The sequence below is a fragment of the Passer domesticus genome, chromosome 17 (assembly GCF_036417665.1).
Source record: "Passer domesticus isolate bPasDom1 chromosome 17, bPasDom1.hap1, whole genome shotgun sequence".
NCBI lineage: Eukaryota > Metazoa > Chordata > Aves > Passeriformes > Passeridae > Passer > Passer domesticus.
Window position 1 is genome coordinate 10,254,228 of NC_087490.1, and position 22,328 is coordinate 10,276,555.

Here is a 22,328-nt window from a genome sequence, read left to right on the forward strand (position 1 = left end):
AAACCTCTTCGTGTATATTAGTGTGTGTTAATTGTACTTGGTCTGGTATTTACTATCAGCAGAGAAACGTGTTACCCTGAAAATAGGGACTGTCAGCCACTCCTTTCTGGAGGAGATTTGGCAAAAATTCTGTTTGATGGGAAGAATCACCTGGGTGAGGTCATGTAGTGGGGTACAAAAGGACAAGTGTTGGATACAGTGGGAAAGATGACACCTCCCCATAGCTGATCTAAAATCAGATTCCTTTTGTGCTTCTCGGTGTTGAGGAAGATGTCAAAGACCAATTAGAGTGACTGAACTTTGGCTCTACCATTTTCTAATTAAAATATTGACTAAAATTGATTTAAAAGATCAAACAAGGAAATAGTGGATAAGGATAAGATGCTGTAAAATTAAAATAGTGACAATTAAACTACTTAATAACAGTTTTTAGTGATATGTAAGTAGCTACTTGGATAACTTGTTCTATGGCAAAGTGATGTTTGTTACATCCTCTTCATCCTCTCTGACTCTGTTCAAGCCTTGTTAGTCAGGAATGTTTGGAGTTGGGAAGTGATGGACCAGGGACTGCTTCAGTGGGGTTTGTGTGGGGTTTGCTGCCTGCCCTGACACCTCCCCAGGGGTTGCACAGGGGAATACCAAGGCACCCCAAAAGGCTGCTGGGACTCAGTCCCAAATCAGAGCAGAGGCTCAGGTGTAAATCCTGAGACAGCCCAGAGGCAGCAGGAAAGGGAATTTCACCTTTTATAAACCCTGGTAGTTGTGTTGTTTGTATCAGGATTTGTGAAAGAACATGATGGGGGTTTTCTTGCATTTTATTTCAACTTGTTTTGACTTCAGATAGTTGGAAGATGACAAGCTTTGCCTGGAGATATCCTGGCAGGGGCTGGGATTCCTGTGTGGAGGCTTTAATGGATCTGGCAGGGCCAAGTGAAGCTCTGGCACTGTTGGGCTGGGAAGGGCTGGGTTTGGCTCCCAGGGAGAGCCAGAGCAGTTCCCTGGGCTGTGTCTGAACCCTGGGAGCTCCAGGGCTGGTTTGCCCCAGCCTCACTGGGAACATTTGGTCTTCGAGCTCCTTTCTAGAGGTAGCTCTGAGTACTGACCTCTAGTGAAAAGGCTTTTGAGGAAAACAGCCTTTAATTTAATTTGCTGAAGTGTCCTGTACTGCAGATGACCTCACATCTTTCTTCTAACATCCTCTTGTTTTCTGGAAATGCAGATGCCTGCTTAGACCCTCAGATGATGTTGAATAATTAAGGTTTTTTCCACTGGTTCCATAAGTCTTGTATGAAAATCAGATGATGTAAACTGCATTATCAAAAGTCTCGAAGTCCCATTTTGGAATGATCTTGTAAATCTGTTGAAGCTGATGTATTTCCTGTATCATTTACCCAAATGAGTGCTCATTTCCCTTATGAAAGACTGAGGCAAAATCCCAGACAGACCATGCATGCTTTTAAAGCAAATTGGGAACTGTGGGATCAGGGAGAAACTAAAACTTCAGCAAGAAAAGGCTTTTCATCAGCAAAACTGATGACACTGACTCGTCCTGATTGCTACAAGACAGACTCAGAGCTGTAGAGCCATATCAAAGGCCAAAAAAAATTAATTTTCCTGTTAAACTGTGGGATTTGAGGAGCAAGACATGCAACACCAAGTCCATCACAGCTTGTCTTTTGTGGTGGTGTCATTGTTATTAACAAAACCACAGACCTGTTTTCTTCAGCATTTATCTCTGAAAATGCAAACATTAATTCTCTTTTTCCTCCATTTCTGCAGCTGGTTGTCACTTAGTAGAAAATCCACCCAGTTTAGTTCAAGAAAATGAAAAGCCAGCTGTTGTAGAAAGAGATTCCATCTAGAACAGGAAAGAAACTTATTTTTGATGCAGCAGAACACACAACAGGAGGTGCTTATTTTAAATGTGTAATATGTGGTTTAGGAATTAATACTCATAATCTTTTGTAGAAGTTAATTAAAGGAGGTTTATTAGGTATAAGGAGCTCAAGACAACATCCATTCAAGTGTAATTAGGGTGTGAATTCCTTTCAGGTGAACTTTTCCTGGCTCTGGTGGTCAAAGTCCAACTGCAAAGCTGTTTCCTTGCCTTCAGTCAGGGCTGTGTGGCACTGGCAGATGTGATTTGTCCTGCAGCATTTTAACAAGCTGCTCAGGAGGCTGCAATTAGCCAGAAACATTTATTTCATGATCTCTATGACTGCTGCCTGCAATTAAAAATCCCCACAAAACAATCAGCCCTGGATGCCATTCCCCATGGCAGCTTTGTCTCTCACATTCCCCTTCCCACATTTATATTTATTTATTAAATTAGAGAAGGACAGCTTTACAGCATAAAGATGGGCCAAAATTGTGTTTGAGGGTGGATGAACTGAGGCACTTTGGAACACGGCCAGAAGCCCTTTGGATACCAAATCCCTTTGGACACTGGATCCAGAGTATCAGAAAATGCTTGGCTCATGGCTTTCCTTGAGCTTGCCACAGCTTCAGTGACTTTGCTGATCTCCACTTTTGTTTGCTGGAAGGAGAAAAGTTGTCTATAAATTACTTAAAACTCTGAGTTTTCCAGTCCCAGGCTGGGTATTAAACCATAAATATAATTTTGTGTCATGCTTTGTTTGTTTTCTGTTGTTCCAACTTGGTTTCCAGTTTTATTTAGAAGTGCCAAAAAAGCCTCTTTCTTCTGTCTGAAATGATGAGGAGGAGACTTTTAGGGTTTTTAACTACAGCAGCAGCTTGAAGTATTTTGAGAAAGGTGTAGCTAAGTGCAAGATGATAAAATTTTAGAGAGAAGAAAGCAGGGGAGGGAGAGAGTGTAACAGAACTCTTGGTGAATTGGAATAAACTGGTTGGTTGGTTGGTTGGTTGGTTTGTTTATTTGAAGAGCTCGAAAACTAGAACAAGCATGTTCTTGTTACACAATATTAGTGACCTATCAGTTTTCATAGAAGGGCTCTAAACCCCTGGGACCCTCCAACCTCGCAGTTCTTTTGAAGTTTTTAGCAAAATTGCCTCGATTACAGAAAAAGGCTCCAGAGGAGAGGGTAGTGTTTGTTTTCCAAGCTGCTCTTTCATGTGTGTATTTTTCTTTACAATCTGTGTTGTTGTTGTTTATTGAAAGCTTAAAAATCCCTGTCAGCAACCCCCAAACCTGGCTTTGGTGATGATGCTGACTCAGCAATAACAGGCTGACAGAATCCCACAGCAGTGGGGTGGGATCTTGGGAGATCCCCCAGCCCAAACCCCTGCCAAGGCAGGGTCACCTAGAGCAGGTGACACAGGGACATGTCCTGAGAGAGAGAGAGAGACACTCCACACCCTCCCTGGGCAGCTCTGCCGGTCCTTTGTCATGGATCTATCTATAGAGGCCTTTGCTTCTATCCTCCATGGATAGAGGTTCATGGGGTCCCATGTGTTTTAGTTTATTCCATGTGCTTTAGTTTATTCCATGTGCTTTAGTTTATTCCATGTGTTTCAGTTTATTCCCTGTGTTTTAGTTTATGGCCATCACTCCTCATCCCAAGATGGACTCAACACCACTCACCTGTTCTTTGACCCCAAAAATTAAAAATAACATCCCTCCATCTGCTGCAGAGAACAGCTGATCTAAAAATCCCACCACCACCATACAAGATTTTTTTCCCCCCTTTAAAACCCTCTATAAACACCCACTTCCCCCTTTCCCAGATCCTGACCTTCGAGACCAAGAACCCGACGGAGCTGGCGGAGCGCTTGCGCTCGGTGTGCGGCAACCAGAGCAACGCGTACGCGCGGCTGCTGGAGTACCGGCTGAACGCGCTGCGCGGGCTCTGGAACGCCCAGCGCCAGCTGGCCCTGGAGGAGCAGCACGAGCGCGAGGGCTCCGGCGACGAGGAGGCGCTGGCCCTGCTCAAGCGCCAGGGCTTGTTACAGCAGCCGGAGCAGGCGCCCTTCACCTCCCGCATGGGGCTGCTGCTGGTGTTCCCGCTGATCCAGTCGCAGAGCAGGACGGACCCCTCGCTGTGTAACATCACTGCTGAGGTGCTGCTGAATTGCCTTCGGGACTGCCAGCCCCTGAGCCTGACCAAGGAGCCGGCCGACTGCCTCAACGGGATCGAGTCCCTGCTCTGCTCCTGGCTGGAGGACACGGCGCCCTCCGGCCAGCACATCCCCTACAAGCAGAAGGAGAATGCTGCTGCTGCCCTGGTTGCCTTGGCTTGTGCAAGGTAAGGGAGCTGAAGTGACAGTCATGGGATTGGTAAGATTGGACGTAACACCCTGGAATTCTTAAATTCAAGGGTTCAGCTGAGGTTCTTGAGGTTTGGCGTAAGGCGAAATCCCAGCCAGATGTTCTCTGAGGGGTCACAAGCACACAGAAGTTTACTGGCAAAGTAGAGAGAATGAAGTAACTTTGGCAAAGTCCAGCCATGATTCACCATTAACCAAATCCCCTGATTCCACATCCATGGTTCTTGAACCCCTTCCAGGATGGTGACTCCAGCACCCTGGGCAATGCTGTGCTTGGTGTTCATTCTTCTTTCCATTGAAACAAATAAAAAATTATGTGACTGCACTGGTGATAGTTATTTTTAGCTTGCACCAGCCTTTCTGATATTTAAATATTGGGTTGGAAGGGGTGAAACTGCAAAGCATTTCTTTTTTGCATGTGTTTAGCATATGCAGAAGCAGAAGGATCTGGGTTAGCAATGCCTCGTGTGCACATTGCTGCTTCTACTGCAGTGAGCTGCTCCAGGAATGGTTCCAAATGTGTTTATCAGGGAGAAAAGTTGTCTCCTTTTCCCTTTGTCCTGCACCTTTCTTTGGCTGCAGAAGTGGAACTGCCAGGTTTTAGGGCAGTTCCTTTCAGATTTGATCTCAGTGTTGTCTCTCAAATGTCTGGAGGTATTTTTTAAATGTTGTTGCCAGTGAAGAGTTCAGCCACTGTGGATTAAAATACCCCTTGCTCTGCATGGGTTTGGCATCAAGTGATTGAGGACAAATTGGACATATTTTCTTTTAATCAAAACCTACTTTTTTTAGAGGATGGAGCTTGGAGAGAGGGGGAGGAAATACAAAACCTCTGCAAAGCCCCATGAATGTGGCTTTAAAGCCACAAAGAACCTTTTGGAAATGTTGGCTTGAATGTTTCTCCAGGTCGTATCCTTGTCTGTGAAGTTTAACTCTGATTTAAGATGTTGGAGTTCCCAGGATATGGCATGATTTGCTTTAGGAAAAGGTTTATTCAAATGAAACCTACTTAATTTCTAGTGCACTTGTTTTAATGAAGTCAATGAGAAATTTATGGTATGTGGCAAATTATTCTGTCCTGACAACTGCCTTATCTGAAAGGCAATGTTCTTGAACATAGCTCAGAGAAATTGGATTTGATAAACACAATCTCATTTCTTTTTTTTCCCAGATGTCAATTTGCAGGAAATATGGGATGTTCTGTGGCAGCTGAGCTAAATTTCAAGTAGAGCTTTTGAACTTCAGGTTGATCTTTTATTTTCTTTGCAAGTCTGCCTTGCATTGCTTAGAGAGTTGAAATATCCCATTGTGCTTTGTTCACCTCTGAAAGCCTCACACTTTTCCTTTAAATATCTAAGTCATGTGTTAAAGAAAAAACCTTGAAAATGAGACTATTATTGACATTCCTAGTTGCAATCTTGGGTGCTTCTTATTGCTAAAAATAAAACAACAGGGTAAATATTGCTTTAAATAATTAATTGAGGTGCTTTAATGTGCTTGGTGTCAATTTTCTCCAGGCTGAGGTTTATCAGTGGAAGCAAAGAGCTGAAGATGTCACTGGGGAAAACAGGGATTGGGGTGTGGAGGAGGGAACTTTGGGAGCTGAGTGACCACATGTGACAGCAAAAGGCTGGATTCAGCAGAGTGCAGGGCAAGGATCTCTGCAGCTGATTGTGAAGAAAGCAGCTCATAACTGACCTAAGACACAGCCAAGTCCTCCTACTTAGGTGGGCTGCAACACCTGGAAATAAAGCTACCACATCTTCCAGAAAATGGCTCTGACTTTTAAAACAGAAATTGTAATATACAGATTTTTAAAGATGTCTGGATTTGGGGTTGTGAGGGGAGACCTCATCCCAATGCACAACTTCTCAGGAGGGGCAGTGCAGGGGCAGCCCTGATCTCTGGGACAGGGACAGGACCCAGGGAACAGCTGGAGCTGTGTCAGGGAGTTTAGGGTGGAGATCAGGGAAAGGTGCTGGGCACTGCCCAGGGAATGGGCACAGCCCTGAGGCTGCCAGAGCTCCAGGAGCACTTGGACACTGCTCTCAGGGACAGCCTGGGATTGTTGGGCTGTCTGTGCAGGGCCTGGAGCTGGCTGATGATCTTTGTGGTTCCTGCCAACTCAGGATATTCCATGATTCTGTGAAAGGAAATCAGAATCTTGGTAAGAAATGGATGGGTCTGGTCTTCCCTATTTGAGTTAGGGAGAGCATCTCCAGGGGGGAGTGCAACAGCCCCTGCTCACACTTGGGCTCAGCCAGGGAGATCCATGGGCTGCACTGGAGATCTGAATGTGATTAATCAGCTACAAGAAGTCCTGAAAGAGCTGTCTCAGGAGCAAGGATGATGTGTTTTATCAGGTGCCTGGATTGCCTTTTTGAACCTGTTGTTGGTGACCCAGCCTGTGGCTGCTGCTCTCCTCCCAACTGGGGCTTCAGCCTCTTCCAAAAAAAGGTGGAATTTAGGCCAGAGGTTCCCCAGCATTGTGCCTGTCCCCCTCTCTTCCTCCTTCCCCTCCTCCCCAAAGAATGAACATCCTCCAGGAAAGAAATGCCAGTTAGAAAGGAAACTGCTGCCACATCATGGCTGTGGTTCTGGGTGTTCTCCATGGCTGCTGTTGTGTGTGTTCAGTCTGCCTTCAGTAGACATCTTTAATTCATGTTTTTCTTGTCCTTTTAGAGGGTCGCTGAAAACCTTTGTTCATACAGTGCATCTATTACAGAAACAGACTGAGCTGGGGTCCCTGCCTGTGGCTGATGTTCTCTACAGGTTTGTAGAACTTTTCTCCTTGTGAACTTTTCCAGAAGCTCTGAAAATGTGTTGAGTCCATGTAGGGAGGAATGTCTTTAAAAGTGATTAAAAGGCTTTAGAGCTATTGAAAGCTTTAGGGAAGATTTAGTCATGTGTAGAAGACATTAGAAAATCAAACCTAAAAGCATTGATTGGATTTGGGGTGTTTTGTTTTTATTTTTTCATTAAATATTGATGATTCCTTTAAATGACTTATGAACTCTGACAGAATAATTACTTTAAATACATCATTGTCTTAACTTTTAATTTCGCTCATTTTTCCTACCGCTATTCTTTATAAAATTTTATTTAATTTTCTGCCTGAAGGTTGTTGCTTTTGGAGGGAGGCCCTGGATCCCCCTCCTGCCTGCTTGGAGGGAAGCACATCGTGTCCTGGGGCTTTGAGGACATGTTACCTGCCCCTGATGCCAACACTGGTGCCAGCAGTGAGAATAAAGGTGAATTATTTCATCCTTGTCACCATCAGCAGAGGAGGACAGGATGCTTGAAGTGCTGATAATTATTTAAAGATTAATTTAAAACTTTAGAGTTGGGGCTCAAAAAATGTTGCTGAAGAGCAGCTGCTGGTTTAAACTGGCAGTTTGTGGGAAGCAGTCCAAAGCAGTTGATCCAGTGACCCTCCCTGACTCCAGTGGGGATTTTTCAGAGGGGTCAGACAGAGTTTGGACATTATCCCCTCGTTAGAGCATAATCACTGCCCTGTGCAGTATTCCTGTGTTCAATAGCCAGCTATCAGTGGCACAGCAAGTTTATTTTTAGACGTACAAGTTCATTGTTTTGTTTTTCCCCTCTTTCCTACTCTGCTTTTGTTTCTACCCAGTTGAGTTTGAAGTTCTTTTATTAATGCTTTCTTTTGTATTTCTTTTCCTGAATTCATTCTCAGTTTTTACTGCTTTGTTTGCTTACTATTTTTGTAATAAATAAGAGTTCACATGGTTTTAGAAGTACTAGTTCAAGCTTTGATGACATTTAATGCAATCCATAGTAGTTTAAGAATCTGAGCTGTTATTTTACCTGCAGATTTATTGGAGACATCTCTTTTTAGGTGTTTAGGCAAGAGAGTGAGTGGACTTTTCCTTTCTGAGCTGAGTGTCCAGATCCTGTGAACTACAATAGATTGACTGGACTTGTGTCCCATCCTGATTATTAATTATTACTGCTCTGTGTTTCAAATACATTTTGTCTTAGTTGAAGTGTTCAGAAATGAAGGGATCTGAGCAGCTTTAGGAGAATCACAGAGTTTGGCAGAAATGAGATTAAGGCTCAATATTAGATTCTTCTTCCCTCTCACACTGAGTGAGACCATGTGGGCACCTCTGAGGCTTGAAGGAGATGTGAAAAAACCTCTGGGTCTGCTGGCTGTGTCACAGCAGCTCTTAGAGCACCAAATATTAAATTAGTATTAAAAAGGGGGTTGGTAGTGACCTGCCATGAGCACGTGCTGGTTTCCATGGGCTGTCACCCCCAGGGAGAATTCCCAGCTGGAATTACAGAGCTGCTCTGCTGTCCTTGCTCCTGCAGATGCAGACCTGGGCCGGTGCCTTGCAGCCGACGGGCTCTACCTGTACACCACCAATTCCGTGGGCAGGGGAATCAGCAAACTGGGCTCAGGCCTGCACGGGACCCTGAGGTAAGGGACACTTCAGTGCTGCCTCTTCTGCAGAGCTGCTGAAACCCAAAGGTTCCTGTTTTGGGAGACCTCTCCCAGATGTTGGGAGTAGCAAGACTGGAGGATATGGAGTTGGAAGGTCCCTCCCGACCCAAACCAGTCTCTGATTCCATGATATTGTGAATTTTCATTAAATGCTATTTTAGTATGTTTGGTTTCTTATCTGAAATTCTTTTTGAGTGTGTTTTGTCTAAAATAAAAGAACAAGTTGAGGTTGGAAGGGACCTGTAGTAGAGACCATTAGTTCAACCTCCACAGCAGCAGAATTTTAAATTCAATTTAATTTTTAATGTCTAGTATGTTAGTTGATTCTCTGCTGAGAGGAATATACTACAGACCAGTTCTGTGACTTCTTATTTATAGCTGAATTTGTGAGTGTTTGTTTGCTAATTATGTCATTCATTAAGTAATTAGTGCAGCTGTGACTCACTGTACCTCCTTGCTTCTTCATTGCTTGAAAACCACGAGGCTTTTTACGCTTAAAGCCTTTCACAACAAAAATTGCTGACTTGAATAGAAGTTCAGTCAAAGTTCAACACTGTGGTTGCATTGTGGTTGTTATTTGAAATGAAACTCTAAGAAGCAGGGCAGGGTTGAAGGAGTTTGAACATCCTGGTGGGTTTTTTCCAGGGGGTTTGTGTACTGCCGGAACGAGGAGCTGGAGACGGGCTGGGTGGCTTTTGGCAACGGCAAACTCCTGCATCGGCCCGTGTCCTTTGATAGCAAACCTCACTACCTGTTCCAGCTCGTGGATCAACATACCCTGCAGGTAAAAGGGACAGGGTTATGGGGCAGGAACAAAGCAGGCTGAATGAATCACACACATTTTGACTTTAATTGGTTTTAGCTTTGAAGTTTCTCGTTTTGTGAAACTGCGTTTTTCTAACCCCGCCTTGAATGTGTGGTGAATGTGGAAGTTATGGTACAGATGTTACTGTTTCAATGTGTCTTATGTATAAATATATGTATTTATCTATAATTACACTGTTCTATATTATGGAGTACTGGTAGAGCTTGTTCAGCCTGGAGGAGACTGAGGAGAGACCTCAGCCCAATCCACAGCTTCCTCAGGAGGGGCAGCTCCAGGGACAGGACCCAGGGAACAGCTGGAGCTGTGATAGGACAGGGTTAGGTTGGGTATCAGGGGAAGGTTCTTCCTTCAGAAGGTGCTGGGCACTGCCCAGGCTCCCCAGGGCATGGTCAAGGCTGCCAGAACTCCAGGAGCATTTGGACAATGCTCCCAGGGATGGACAGCGTGGCATTGTTGGGGTGTCTGTGCAGGGCCAGAGTTTGATAATGGTCCCTGTGGGTCCCTTCCCACTCAGGATATTCCATGATTCCAGTGTGGTCACTGGAAAAGCAGTCAAACAACAGCAAAATGGAATTTGCTTCAAATCAAGAATGTGTTCTTCCTGAGCAGCTCTTTGTTCTTCCCCCGTCCCAAAATTCAGGTGTAGTTTCAGATCTGTAGATAAACAGCTGTTGCCCTTTGTAAAACTGGGTTTGTTTGTTTACTTTGGGGTTTTTCCTGCTGTGGTTTTAAGGATGGATACATTTATGTCCGGTGTGTTTCCTGACACTGAGAATGTTTAGATTCTCCTTTTCTTCTCAAGTTTAAAGCAATGTTCAAGAGGAGTTGCAGAAAGTAGGTGACTCAATAGGATGTGTATTTTCCTTGTGGTACTGTGGGTTTGTTCTCCATCATTAGAGAGGAGATGATCCTTTTATTTTTAGATAGGTTAAATTTGAGATCTATGAGCTGGTTTGGATATTTGGCAAATATCACAGAATAGCTGTTGGTAATAAATCAATGTAATGCTACTACTAAGTCCAATATTAAGCCTCTTCTGCACTAACTGCATTTGATCTCTATTTATTTTTCATTCTGTTCATACTTGTAAGGCCAAACTGCAAAATCTGACCTGTTAAGATGCTTTCTGTCTCATAGGTATGTCAGATAATCCCAATGCCAGTAAATCACTTCCCAGTTGGCAGCACTATGACCACCGTGCATCTTTCTTCAGATGGCACCTTTTTCTACTGGATTTGGTCTCCTGCAAGCCTCAACGAAAAAACCCCCAAAGGCCACTCTGTCTTTATGGATATTTTTGAAATTATAGTAAGCAAATCGTGTGTTTTCTATGCCTGATGTTGGTAGCATAACCTAGTTTAATTAAATAGCAGCATTTTTTAATTAACTTATTAGGTGATATTTATGGGTGTGATCTGAATAGATTTTTGTGAAATAACTGAATAGAACAGAAGGTGAACTGTCCAATTCCCTCTCCAGAGGATTATTATATTTAGCAATATGAGTTCTCTTGTAGCATCAAATGTGTTTTTTATGTCTGTATTTCTGCTCAGCAGAGGAGGATGGAGTGGGATGGTGGAGCTGGAATTGGGAGGCTGTAGTAGTACAACTCATGGAAAATCCCTAACGCTCTAAATCACATCTTCATTAAGAGATGCATTCTGCAGTAAAACATCCCCTGCCCATCATGGTCTGAAGAAGTCATTGCTCACACTTTTTTGCCTGGAAAAATGATTGAGCTAAATGATTTGCAAGTGAAACACCCTATGAAAATACAAGAGGATTATATATTTTTAAGCAGAGTTTCCTAAATAAACTCTAGTTTACAACAAGCAGTTCTGTCTTTAAGAAGAGGGATAAATAGAAGATATCTTATTAAATATCTCCAAGATGTCAGATATCTTCTGTTAAATTTTTCTATTGAACCATGAAATCACAAACAAAAAAATACTCTTGTCTTGCTTTCAGAACTTTGTTTTTACAAGAACTTCTGTCAGCAAAGTTTTACTTCATATTCCTGCCTGATACAATTTGTGTGATCTCTCACCTATAGATTCCAACACCTAAAGTATTTTCCCCCCCCATTTTACCAGGTAGAAAATGGCATTTGTATAGCAAATCCTCTGCAGGAAAGAATTATCCTGATGAGGAAAGAGGGGGAATCTGCCAAGAGCATCAATGAGATGCTGCTGAGCCGCCTGTCCCGGTACCGCGCCTCCCCCTCGGCCACCCTCGCTGCTCTCACAGGCTCCACCATCTCCAACACCCTCAAGGAGGACCAGGCAGGTCAGAAACACTTCACTTGTCATTTCTTAACACACACAGCATCCATCCTGCTTATTACTGAACTTTTGGTACAGTTTAAAAAAAAAACCTGTGTGATTTTTGTCATTTTCCCCCCACATGTGTTGTTGGAAGATCTGCACAGTATTTGCTTAATGCTGGAATTATTGGTTCCTTTGCTGAATTAGGATTCTGAGGGAAGTTTAGGGATGGAAAATGGGAAGCACACTTTTCCAATTCCATTATTGAACTAGTTTGGGGAATCTGATAGTTGCATTTCTCTGCTGGCAGCTCAGCTGGGCTTCTAATTGGTGTGTAAAAATGGCCTGCAGGTTAGAAAATGGAATTATTGCTTCTCCAGTCACTGGAATATGGCAAATTTTGGGTGATTTTGCACTTTTTCGAGGTCATCTGCACAATGTTTGGGTATTCTTTTATGAAAACAACCCAATTTAATGAGGGAGTCTTGAATGAGATGCACTGATGGCTTTCAGGATGATCTGGAGCTTTGTTAGGTTTTTCTGAAGATTTTATTCAGTTTATCTTGAATTATTTCTCTTTTTCCTTCGCAAGTACATGAGTTTTCTTTCTTCAACTTGAAACAATTGAAAGTATTTCCATAAAAATAAATTATACATGAAATGGCTCTGCTTCCAGGGAATTTGGCAAGGAGTTAGCTTGGAGAGCTATTTTAAAGGTTGTGTTTTGCCATTTAACAACTCAAGTGGTACAGAAAAAGGAGAGTAAGTGGCTATTCTTGGCTAATTCTTGAGTCAGCACTCAAAAAGTGTTGATCAGCTGTTGCAGGAAGGAGATCATTTGGGCTGTCTACATCTCATGAGGAGCAGGAGAACTTAAAATAGTAAATGCATAGTGAATCTCAAGTGATCTCTATATGTGAGATCATTTGGCTCCAAGTGCTTTCAATGTAATTATCACCACACAATTCTTAATAGTTTTGGTTATACCTGATTTTTTATTTATTTTATTTTGAAGTTATTTTCTTTAGTTGAGTAATCCATGAAACTCTCAGTAGCCTTGTGGGGATTTAGTGTGTGAGGCTGGGATGCCACAGAGAAGTCATGGATGCCCCATCCCTGGAAATGCTCAGTGTTCATGGAGCTCTGAGCAACCTGGTCTCATGGAAGGGGTATCCCTGTCCACGAGGTTGGAATGGGATGATCTTGATCCAAACCATTCTGGAATTCTGTAGAAACTTCCCAAGACAGCTTCTAAACATGGATTCCTTTGAAGCCCCGAGCAGAGCTCTGCTGTGCTCTGCAGAGGTGCAGTTTGTGACCTTTCTCTGGTGCACGTTGCAGCTGCCAACACGAGCTGTGGGCTGCCCCTGAAGATGCTGAGGAAGACCCCAATCTACACGTGTGGCACCTACCTGGTGATGCTGGTGCCACCCCCGGGGGGCTCGGGCAGCTCGGCCACGCGCTCGCTCTTCGGGGGCACCAGCGCTTTGTCCTCCTTAAAAAGTAAGTCAGGGCCATTTGTGGCAGCTTGGGAGTCCTGGGCTGCCTGGAATGCAATAAACTTCTCAGGAATTGATTGGAGCTGTGTTTCTGTGTAGTTCTTGCCTCCAGCCTGGTGTTCAACATCTCGGATGGGCAGTTCACCAGCAGGGCGGATCTCATCGACGCTGCGGGCAGCTCGCTCGGACGGGGGGCTCTGGTGCCAGGCCTTGGTAAGGAATATAGCAATCCCTCAGATCCTAAATGATCCAGCTGGGGTTGGATTTACAGTCAGCAGCTCTGCAGTGGGGTGGGGTTGCATGCCCGTGGTTTAGATAAACCTTTAAAGTAAATAGTTTGGATTTACAATGTCTATGGAGATGCTTCAGTCTGGTTTTCTGCTAAATTGATGTATGAAATGTTTTCTTTTTTCAGGTGCCTGTTATGATACAATGAATAACATGATCTGGACATGCTCCAATGATTATATTGATCAGTGGTGCAATCCTGGGAACCAGGCATTCCACTGTGTGTGCCAGAGGCTGGGAGTGAGTCACGTCATCACAGAGCCCAAAGGTGAGGGGAACCCACAAGTCAGCACTTTGTACAGAGGGGAAGTGAAACAGAGGAGTGGCAGAGAATAAACAGACAGAAACTGCCTTGCTGTTAACAGCTGAGTTAATTGCTGAAAAGAGTTGTAAATTTTGGTCATGGTTCAGCCTTCACTTAAGAGAGGGAAAAGTACAAAGTGAGATGTGGGGAAGATTCAAGATTCTTGCTGCCTTCAGCACAATAGGAAGGTGGTTTGGGTAATCCTTTTATGCCCTGAAGTTGATTTATTGCACTTTAGAAGCAAAGGCTGATAATCCAGTCTGTGTCTATAGACAGCATTTGAGCTCTCCTCTCCTTGCAGGGGATGCAACAACCACAAATGAAGTCATTAACCAGTTACTGCACCATGTTGGTGCCATGTGCATCCACCAACTCAACCTCCTGGCAGCCAGCAACAACCTCCCCATCAGCAATTTCTTGGGCAAGCAGCATCCCATTGAAGCCCATCACCTGAGCAGCATCTGTGACATTATGGAAAAGGCCATGGTCAATGGAGACACCTGCATCATCCGCTGCATCCTCGTTGTCTTCCAGGTGCAGAACCTTAAATGGGCTTCAGAATTCCCATGGAAAAATGAAAAACTTGGTTTGGAGTACAGGCGACCATGAGTTTAATTTTTTTTTTCTCTCCATTGGAATCCATGTAATGGAAGTTGATCTAGCAGTGGCTTTGCAATATTTTATATATTTATTTAAAAGCTCTAATTTAAAAACAATCTGTATAGATAAAAATAAAACACAGAGAGGTTATGTCCTTCTTTCTTTGTGTTTCCCCCCGTCCATTTTTTGATTCAAAATCAGATTCTGACTTTCAGATTTCTAGACCCACACAAATAGTTTCAGAGGCTGACTGCAGAAAATAAATTAATGTAAGTAATGTGTATAATTTTAATATTAATATTTTTGTCTTTAATTTTTCCTAGGTGGTTTTTAAATTTTTCTTCAGCCCCCAAACCGAAAGGAACAGAGACATTGTCAGGAGGTCTGGGCTGTTACTGTGGCAGTTACTGATGGCCCCAAGGGATCAGATCTGCTCTGAAATCCAGAAAGAAGTTTGTCTGGCTATTAGGTAAATATCTTTTATTAAGTTCAACTTCACTTAGAATTTAGTTTCCTTGAAATGTGGTGACAGACGAACATTCACATTGTATTTAGTTTAATTTTACGTTAATATGAGGAAATGTGTGATGGATTTTAAGACACAATATGATAAAATTATTACACTTTGTGTCTGTGGGAGAAGAGATACAATATGTTGATCTTGAAATAACGAGTAGTAATTACTTTATTTTAATTAGTTTCTTTTTTGCTTGCTTTCTTAGGGATTTTTAAAAATATTTATTATAAAATAGTTGCTAAATTCAAGCAGAGTTTCTTTGAATGAGTTCCTTATTTGGCTGCTGTGGTGTTCAGGGAAAGGCACAGCTCTTACCTCAGTGGTAACCCTAGAGTTCTCCTGAGCAAAAGGAACATCAGGAGAAGCAGAATGAACAATACTGGAGGGGTTAATGATACTTGAGCCATGCTCTGAGCCTCAAGGCCCAGGGGAAAAAAAGTGTGGTTGTATCTCCTGAAAAGGAGATAATGGAAACCTCAGGGCCAAGGAATGCTGGCTCCAGTGTGCCAAGGACAAACAGAACCTGCCTTTTCCAGTGGGAAGTGCTCCAGAGGTTGAGAACAAAATCTTTTGAAGATCAGCCTGCATTTCCTTGGTGTGAATCACAACACTCCAAATTTCTGTGGCTCTGTGCAACTCTTGAGGGAAGAATAGTTTGGCTCAGGAGGATTACCTGGCATTTTCAGGGTTGTGCTTGCTGACAGGGAAAAGTGTCCCCTGTCACCTGCATGGACACCTTGTGATACCTGTGTGTTCCAGTGCCTTGTTAAAGCTCCGAGGTGGGCACTGGGTGATGTTTCCTCCCTGGGGGATTCTGGTGCCAGTGGAGCCCTCAAAGGGAGCTGGCAATGTGTGATAACTTTTCCTGAGGTTTCTATCAGAGTGGATCAGCATGAGCCAGAGGGAAGGAAGCTGCAGTAATCTCTGCTCACAGTGTGAAGCTGAAAAACATCCCAGTTTTCTTTTCTGTTACTGAAAAAGAAAAGGGAAAGGAAATGGCAAAGTTGCATAATGATTTCAGCACTTCAGACAGGCATGAAGTGCTCCTTTGAAGTGATTGTGATCTCAGTGGGGGAATTCACATAGAAAGGACAGAGTTCAGCACAAGTTAGAGGGAAAAAGTCTCCACCTGGAATGTTTCTGCAGAGCTGGGGTGTTCCTGAAATGCTCCTTCCAGAATCCTCTGTGTAGCTTAAATTAAGACTTCTATAGAGCCAGTCTCCAAAAAGCACAAAACTGTAGCAGCAGTGATTCCTTGATTATTGTGTTTGTATTTTCCCCTGTCCTTAGCACAGAGAAGCCTCAGCTCTTACCCCATCACCAGAGTTTTTGGGGTTTTTCTCTGAGCCATCATCATTTTTCCTGACATCTGTTTCTTAACAAACTGATTGTGCTGCCCAGTGTGCAAGTGATGAATGGGGAGTTTTCCAGGGGGAAGCAAACAGCTCTTGGTGATGCTTTGGGACCTAAACAATAAAATATAATTGATTACAAGAGATTCTTGAAGAAAACAGCTGCTTATGTCCTAAATATTTGTGCTAAAATCTGCAGGATGCTCTTCTAAGCCTTTGCACAGACATTGTAAATGTTCTATCAGATGCTGAGTGTGTGGTGCCATTTGTCACATGTCCACTGAAATGGTTTTGCTCACTTCTAAATCCATCAAGTAATGCAAGTAATGCATGGTTTTATTTTTTCCTTAGCTCTGGTTTAAATATCCTGTATCCTGGAGAAGCAGAAATCAATAATTTATTGAAATTGGTCTTAACTGAAGGTGAGAATGTCTTATGGCCTGGTGAGAGTGGGGTTTTCTGAGAACAAAACATCAAAGTACATCTCAAGCTTAGAGGGAGAGCAGTGTGGGATATTGAGCATTACTCTGCTTTAAATCCATGCTTTTCTAGGAAATTATGGGATGCTTCAGCTTCCAAAAGGCTGCATGGCCTGGGGTAGGTCAGGTGGAGAAAAGGAATATTTGCAAGTACCCAGTAACGAGAGGTGATGTTAGACCTCAGTGGAGGGGGAATAATGTCCTTGAGTTGACCAGGAAATGGGAATCTGGCCTGGAAGCAGCTGATGCTCAGTAATTTGTTACTTCACAGGAATGTAGTGCTGGGAATTTCCAGCAGTGCCATGGGCAGGGAAAGTGCTCCCAGTTTGGGGCAGCAGCTCTGCTCACCCTGGGAATGCAGCCCTTCCTGAGCTCTAGTCTGTGTTCAGTGAGGTTTTGGGGAAATAAAATCTGTTCTGTAAAATGCTGCTTTGCAAAAATTTATTTCCCTTCCAGGAGAGAGGAACAGTGGCCTCTCCCAGCTCCGGGATGTCATCCTGACCAATTTAGCTGAGCAGCTGCAGAACAACAGATTTGGAAGTGAAGATGATGATCATTATAGGTAAAAAGCTGTTTATAGGGTATTTTTCTGTTACTTGCTTGAGGTGAACTTGCAGGAACTTCTGGTTGTGTTCCTTGCAGCATGACCTGAGTGTTGTTTGTGTCTCTGGGGGAAGATTTCATTAGGGTGAGGAGAGATTTGATGTTTTAGGGCAAACTTTGGGTGCTTCTGTACCCAGTCTGGGTTTGGAATTTCTTGTTCTTTGCCCTGTTCATGGTAAATTTGAATGATAATTTCATAAATATGATTTTATAGCGTTTCTCTGTATATCATGGGTGACTTTCCAGCAGTAAAACTGCCAGTCTCAAGTACCTGTTCAAGCTGGGAGGAGTCTTTTACAGGAGCCATAAGAAATCACAGATTTACATCAGCACAGTGCAGCAAACCCCTGGAAATCTGTTGGAATTGTTAAACAGTTCAGCCTTGGGGTTTTTTGTGTCAGAATTTGAAGTTTGATCCTTGTTTAGGTTTCCCATAATGTGGGATCCAGCTTGCAGAGTGAGCTGAGCTGTACATAATGCACAGTAATTAATGATTTACATTTTCCACCCTTCTTGCCTCTCTGGAAGACTCAATGATGAGCTCTTGCACTACATCCTCAAGATTGTTGTCCGAGAATCTTGTGTCTTAATCACCAAGTGCCAAACTGTATCTAAAGATGACTTTCAAAGGCTTCTTTCAACTGTGCCTGTAAGTAAAATGTGTGTTGGTAGAAGTATCTCTGCTTTTGGCTTCTTTTTCTCCTTGAATCCTCTTCACTGAGTACAAGGAGGTGAAACTTTTATAGTTGTGTCTTAACAAACCCAGGAGAAGAATTGTCTTTGTTTGTGCTGTGCAGGGAAGAAAAGAATAATTTCTCACAGCAAAGGAAATTATTCAGTAATGCTGGAATAGGTTTATGCATGGATTTATTTTCTGGTTGCTGTTCAGTTTAAGCAAAGTTTGTGGATCTCAATATTCAACACAGCTTAAAGAATCAAATATGCAGTTGTGTGTTGTGGTTCATACAGGCTGAAAGAGTTGCCAGAGACAGGAATGAGTTAAAGCTGTATTTAATGGTAGCACTGTGGGCAGGTGTTTTCAGCAGGACCTCCCTGAGAAAAGCAGGCTGAGCTTCCATAAAAACTGGGAGGGGACAGGATGTCCTGCTCTGTGGGGAAGGAGTGGCATGGAACCATCACCTTCAGGAATGTGAATTATGTTTATCTCTCTGGTGGCACAATCTTTTCAGAATTAATTAATTCTTAAAGTTCCTGAATATTGCTGTAATGTTCCAAACCTGAACAAAGTTATACTGCCTCTTTATATTTTTGTGAATTATTTCATAAAATTCAGCATTTTGCGACTGGTTTCTTTCCTTAAATATATAAAATTATTTATTTGTTCTTTCTTTTTTCCTTCCTCAACTTTTTTTTTCCTCTCTCCAACTTCCAAGTCTGAGGCTTGCCTGACTCAGGGTTGATGAAGGGTTTGGATAATGCAAAGTTTTACTTATTTGTGTTCAAGGCTGCGTCCTCGTGCTTGCGGTACCTGATGGCTGTGCAGAACCACCTCCTCAGTAACACTATTTTGATTAAACCTGATGACAATGATGACAGTGACAGCTCCTTGCAGGGAGAGACATTGAAGGTACAGGTAAACACCAAGTTTTATTCTAGTATGGCTCTCTCCAGTCAGTGTGCCTGTGACACCTTGTTCCTGCAGTGCGTTTGCTGTTTGTGGTGGTTCTTTTCCTTTTGGTAGAGTTAATTAGCTGAGATCAGGGAAGAACAGTCCAGAGTAAAATCTGCAGTTATTCTGAGTTCAGGATTCCAGCTTGCATTCCCTATTATCAGTGAGAGCAGACACTTCCCTTCCTAAATACATGTATAATGAGTTTTTAGTAGATTTTAATTAGTATGTGCTAGTAGGATTTGTGGTGCAGGAGTTTCCTTTCCTGGACGTGTTACCCCAGACACTTTTTCCTCTCCAAATCCCTCAGGTGGCCCTTGAAAAAAATATTGTTAAATAAATAGAATGGGGGTTTCTTGTTTGCCTTACCTGGCTGTTGCATTTTTGCAGTTTAAACAATCAAATGTTGTGCAGAACCACCTCCATCCTTTGTCTGAAATAGAGAGACTGAAGTTTGTGGCAAGGAAGCTGTTAGAGGACAAGGTTTGAGGACAGGCTTTGGTTGGTAGAAGTTTATTAGAATGCTGCATTTCACACTGCTTCATCCAACTCCCAGGTTTGCCCTGGAGTGCAGGTTGTCTGCTCAGAGTAGTTGTGGTAATAATCCTTCCCTAATGGAATTGATTTCTGAATTTTTGCTGTTTTGCTAAGCTGGTTTTCTCTGCTGCTCTTTGAGGCTGTGTGTGTTTGTGAGCTGCAGCAGTTGGAAGTGATTTGTTCAGGCTCATTGAGTAAATGCTAAATCTTGGAGTATTTTTCTTGTCTCACTGTTCACGCCGTGTTCATTGTTCAGTTTCTCTCTCTGCAGTGCTCCTCATCCCTGCTAGGACATTGTGTCACCAGTCCTGTGCCTTGGCTGGCTCTCAGCTCTCTCCTGTGCTGGACTTGGGGCTTCCTTCCCTCTAGAAACTGGATGTGCATCCTGTAAAACATGCACCTAGTTTCTCCCAGCACTTTGGGGCTTAACATTAATCAAATTTAAGTCTTGGATGAATCTCCTGCTGCAGGCCTGCCAGGTCACATTATCATTCTTTTCATTTGGAAATCCATCTTTTTGTTCTCTTGTCCTTTTCTGGGGGGATTCTCTAAGAATTTAAGTATCCTGTAACTCCTTTTTTTTTTTTTAACTTAGGAACTCAAGACCAGCATTTTGTCTCTTGCCACACAAATTCTGACAGGATGTGATGAAGTCTTAGAAATGCTGCAACAAGTCACTACAGCACTAATTAACAGTGACATTTCTGACAGGGAGCAAAGGTAAGACAAGTGGGAGGATCCTAATTTGGAACCAGGGAGCTGCTGCTCTTTGTGGCTTATTGTACAAGCACAGTTAGCATTAATTATTCTTTATCACTTCATATTTGAGCTTTGAATGCACAGGAACTGTTTCTTCCTGTAGCAATTGTTTAGCACTCAGCTGGTTGAGAATTCAGAATCACTCTCTGTGTCAGTCCTGATCATCTGTAGGTTGATATTTCTGTAGGAACCTCAAAATGAGAAGGTTTTAGTCAGTTATAATGGTATTTATGAGTAGGATACCTGGAAATAAACTGTAATTAGCTGGGAATACTCCTGTAAGCTAGAACAATCTGTTTATTTTAAAATTTCTGATTATTACATCCCTAGCAGCTGGATTAGATATTTATGCATGACAGTCCCTGGGTGTTGTTTTATACCCCACATATTCCATCACCTGCCCTTCCCTGTCTCCCCTCCTCTTAAAAATACACCTTGGGAATGGGGTGGAAACAAAAGCTGTGAACTTTTCTCTCCTCAAACAAACAGCTCCCTGTCCCAGCTGTGTCCCAGGTTTCACTTTCTGCTTCTCAGTGCCTGCAAGATTAGTTGTGTTTATTGACAGCACACAATTCCTGGGTGATATTTTCATATGAGTTCGTGTTCAAATATATTTTTGTAGCTGCAGATCCTTTTCAAGTCCTTTGAGCTCCATGTGCTGGGAGCTGATATCCACACTGGTGCATTTGTGTTTGATGGGGACTTTCATCCTGTGCCCAGGGGAGCTTATCCTTCTCTGAGTAATTATTAAACTGTTGATTTACTGTCTCTGCTCTCAGATTGTTCAGTAAAAATTGTCAGCAATTCAAGGTCACTGGCACTTGGGAGAAATTGTAGTGGTTTCCAGATTGTTTTGGGGATTTTGTTAATATAATGCAAACATTCTCTGCTGAATTTTGAGTTGCTGTTACAGGATGAAACAGAAGTGACTAAAAGCAGAAGTGCTGCTCTATGAAAAGAGTTGTTCCTCTGTAACTTTGGCTCTCCTTCCAGGTTAAAGGGCCTGGAGCAGATCACAAAGGCCACCATGCTTGGCCACCTGCTGCCTGTGCTGCTGACGTCCCTGATGCACCCAAACCTGCAGACCCTGACCATGGCTGATGCCCTGATGCCTCAGCTGGTGCAGCTGGTCCTTTACACCAGCCAGGTACGGGCTCTGTGCCACCCTGGGCTGCCCAGGGCCAAACCTGGGGCTGCAGCTTCCTCCAGACCTCATCCACACACCAGAGTTCTGAGTTTCTCAACAGCTCTGCCAAAGCTGCTGGTGCTGAATGTTAAATTTCACTGCTCTGGGAGCTTCTCAGTCGTGATTTATTGTCAATAACAATAATTGTTAATTATTTCAGTAATGAGCTCTTCAAATGCTTTACAGTTTGCATGTCCCTAACACTGTGTATTTTGGGCCACAGACTGCACTGCTGCTTAAAACCCAGTCTCCAGTTTTCTCAGAACTGAACAGTTCCCCCAGCTGTGCTCCAGAGCAGAAAGGGAAGCACTTACCTGATGAAAGGTGATTTTCTTTACATTTGGGTCTTTTCATGGGATAAACTGAACTATAATGTCTGTTTGACCATTGCTGTGGGATAAAGCAGCAGTTTTTATTTGAATTCATTTTTAAAGGTATGCTGGAATGATTTCTAAGGCAGGCTGTCTCAGTTTTATATAAGCTTTTGCAAAAGGCAGTTAGTTCCAAATTTTGTTCTGTGTATAGAATTAAACTATTAATAACCTCAGGTTGTTTACACAGAGTATGGTTCATTTTGTTTTTTTTTCCCTCATCTCAAGCATTAGAAATTAAATCTAAATGTTTCTCTCACAATAAATTAGGCTAGGAAGGACCATCAGGAGAAAATGTAAATTGCTCTGGCAGCATGAGATACAGAATTAAAACCATTGCAAAGCTATTAAATGGTTTAATTTACAGAGAAATAACATTTTTAAATCCTGCATTTAAATG

General features: G+C 42.9%; 1 protein-coding gene across 4 annotated transcripts in view; it reads left to right on the plus strand.

The window, feature by feature from the left end:
• The window catches only part of HECTD4 (HECT domain E3 ubiquitin protein ligase 4), a 64,997-nt gene that overhangs the window by 5,793 nt on the left and 36,876 nt on the right, over positions 1-22,328 (plus strand). For 2 of the 4 annotated variants that reach the window (XM_064392307.1, XM_064392309.1), the window contains exons 2-20: positions 3,706-4,223; positions 6,928-7,017; positions 7,366-7,496; positions 8,581-8,689; positions 9,359-9,497; positions 10,677-10,847; positions 11,633-11,825; positions 13,145-13,306; positions 13,402-13,515; positions 13,718-13,858; positions 14,196-14,428; positions 14,818-14,963; positions 16,715-16,785; positions 17,299-17,404; positions 17,974-18,094; positions 18,911-19,039; positions 20,208-20,332; positions 21,365-21,518; positions 21,781-21,881. In XM_064392307.1, the coding sequence (XP_064248377.1) occupies positions 3,706-4,223; positions 6,928-7,017; positions 7,366-7,496; positions 8,581-8,689; positions 9,359-9,497; positions 10,677-10,847; positions 11,633-11,825; positions 13,145-13,306; positions 13,402-13,515; positions 13,718-13,858; positions 14,196-14,428; positions 14,818-14,963; positions 16,715-16,785; positions 17,299-17,404; positions 17,974-18,094; positions 18,911-19,039; positions 20,208-20,332; positions 21,365-21,518; positions 21,781-21,881 (2,954 nt within the window). The remainder of the gene's footprint in view (positions 1-3,705; positions 4,224-6,927; positions 7,018-7,365; positions 7,497-8,580; positions 8,690-9,358; positions 9,498-10,676; positions 10,848-11,632; positions 11,826-13,144; positions 13,307-13,401; positions 13,516-13,717; positions 13,859-14,195; positions 14,429-14,817; positions 14,964-16,714; positions 16,786-17,298; positions 17,405-17,973; positions 18,095-18,910; positions 19,040-20,207; positions 20,333-21,364; positions 21,519-21,780; positions 21,882-22,328) is intronic. The other 2 variants (XM_064392308.1, XM_064392310.1) reach the window with 1 other exon arrangement.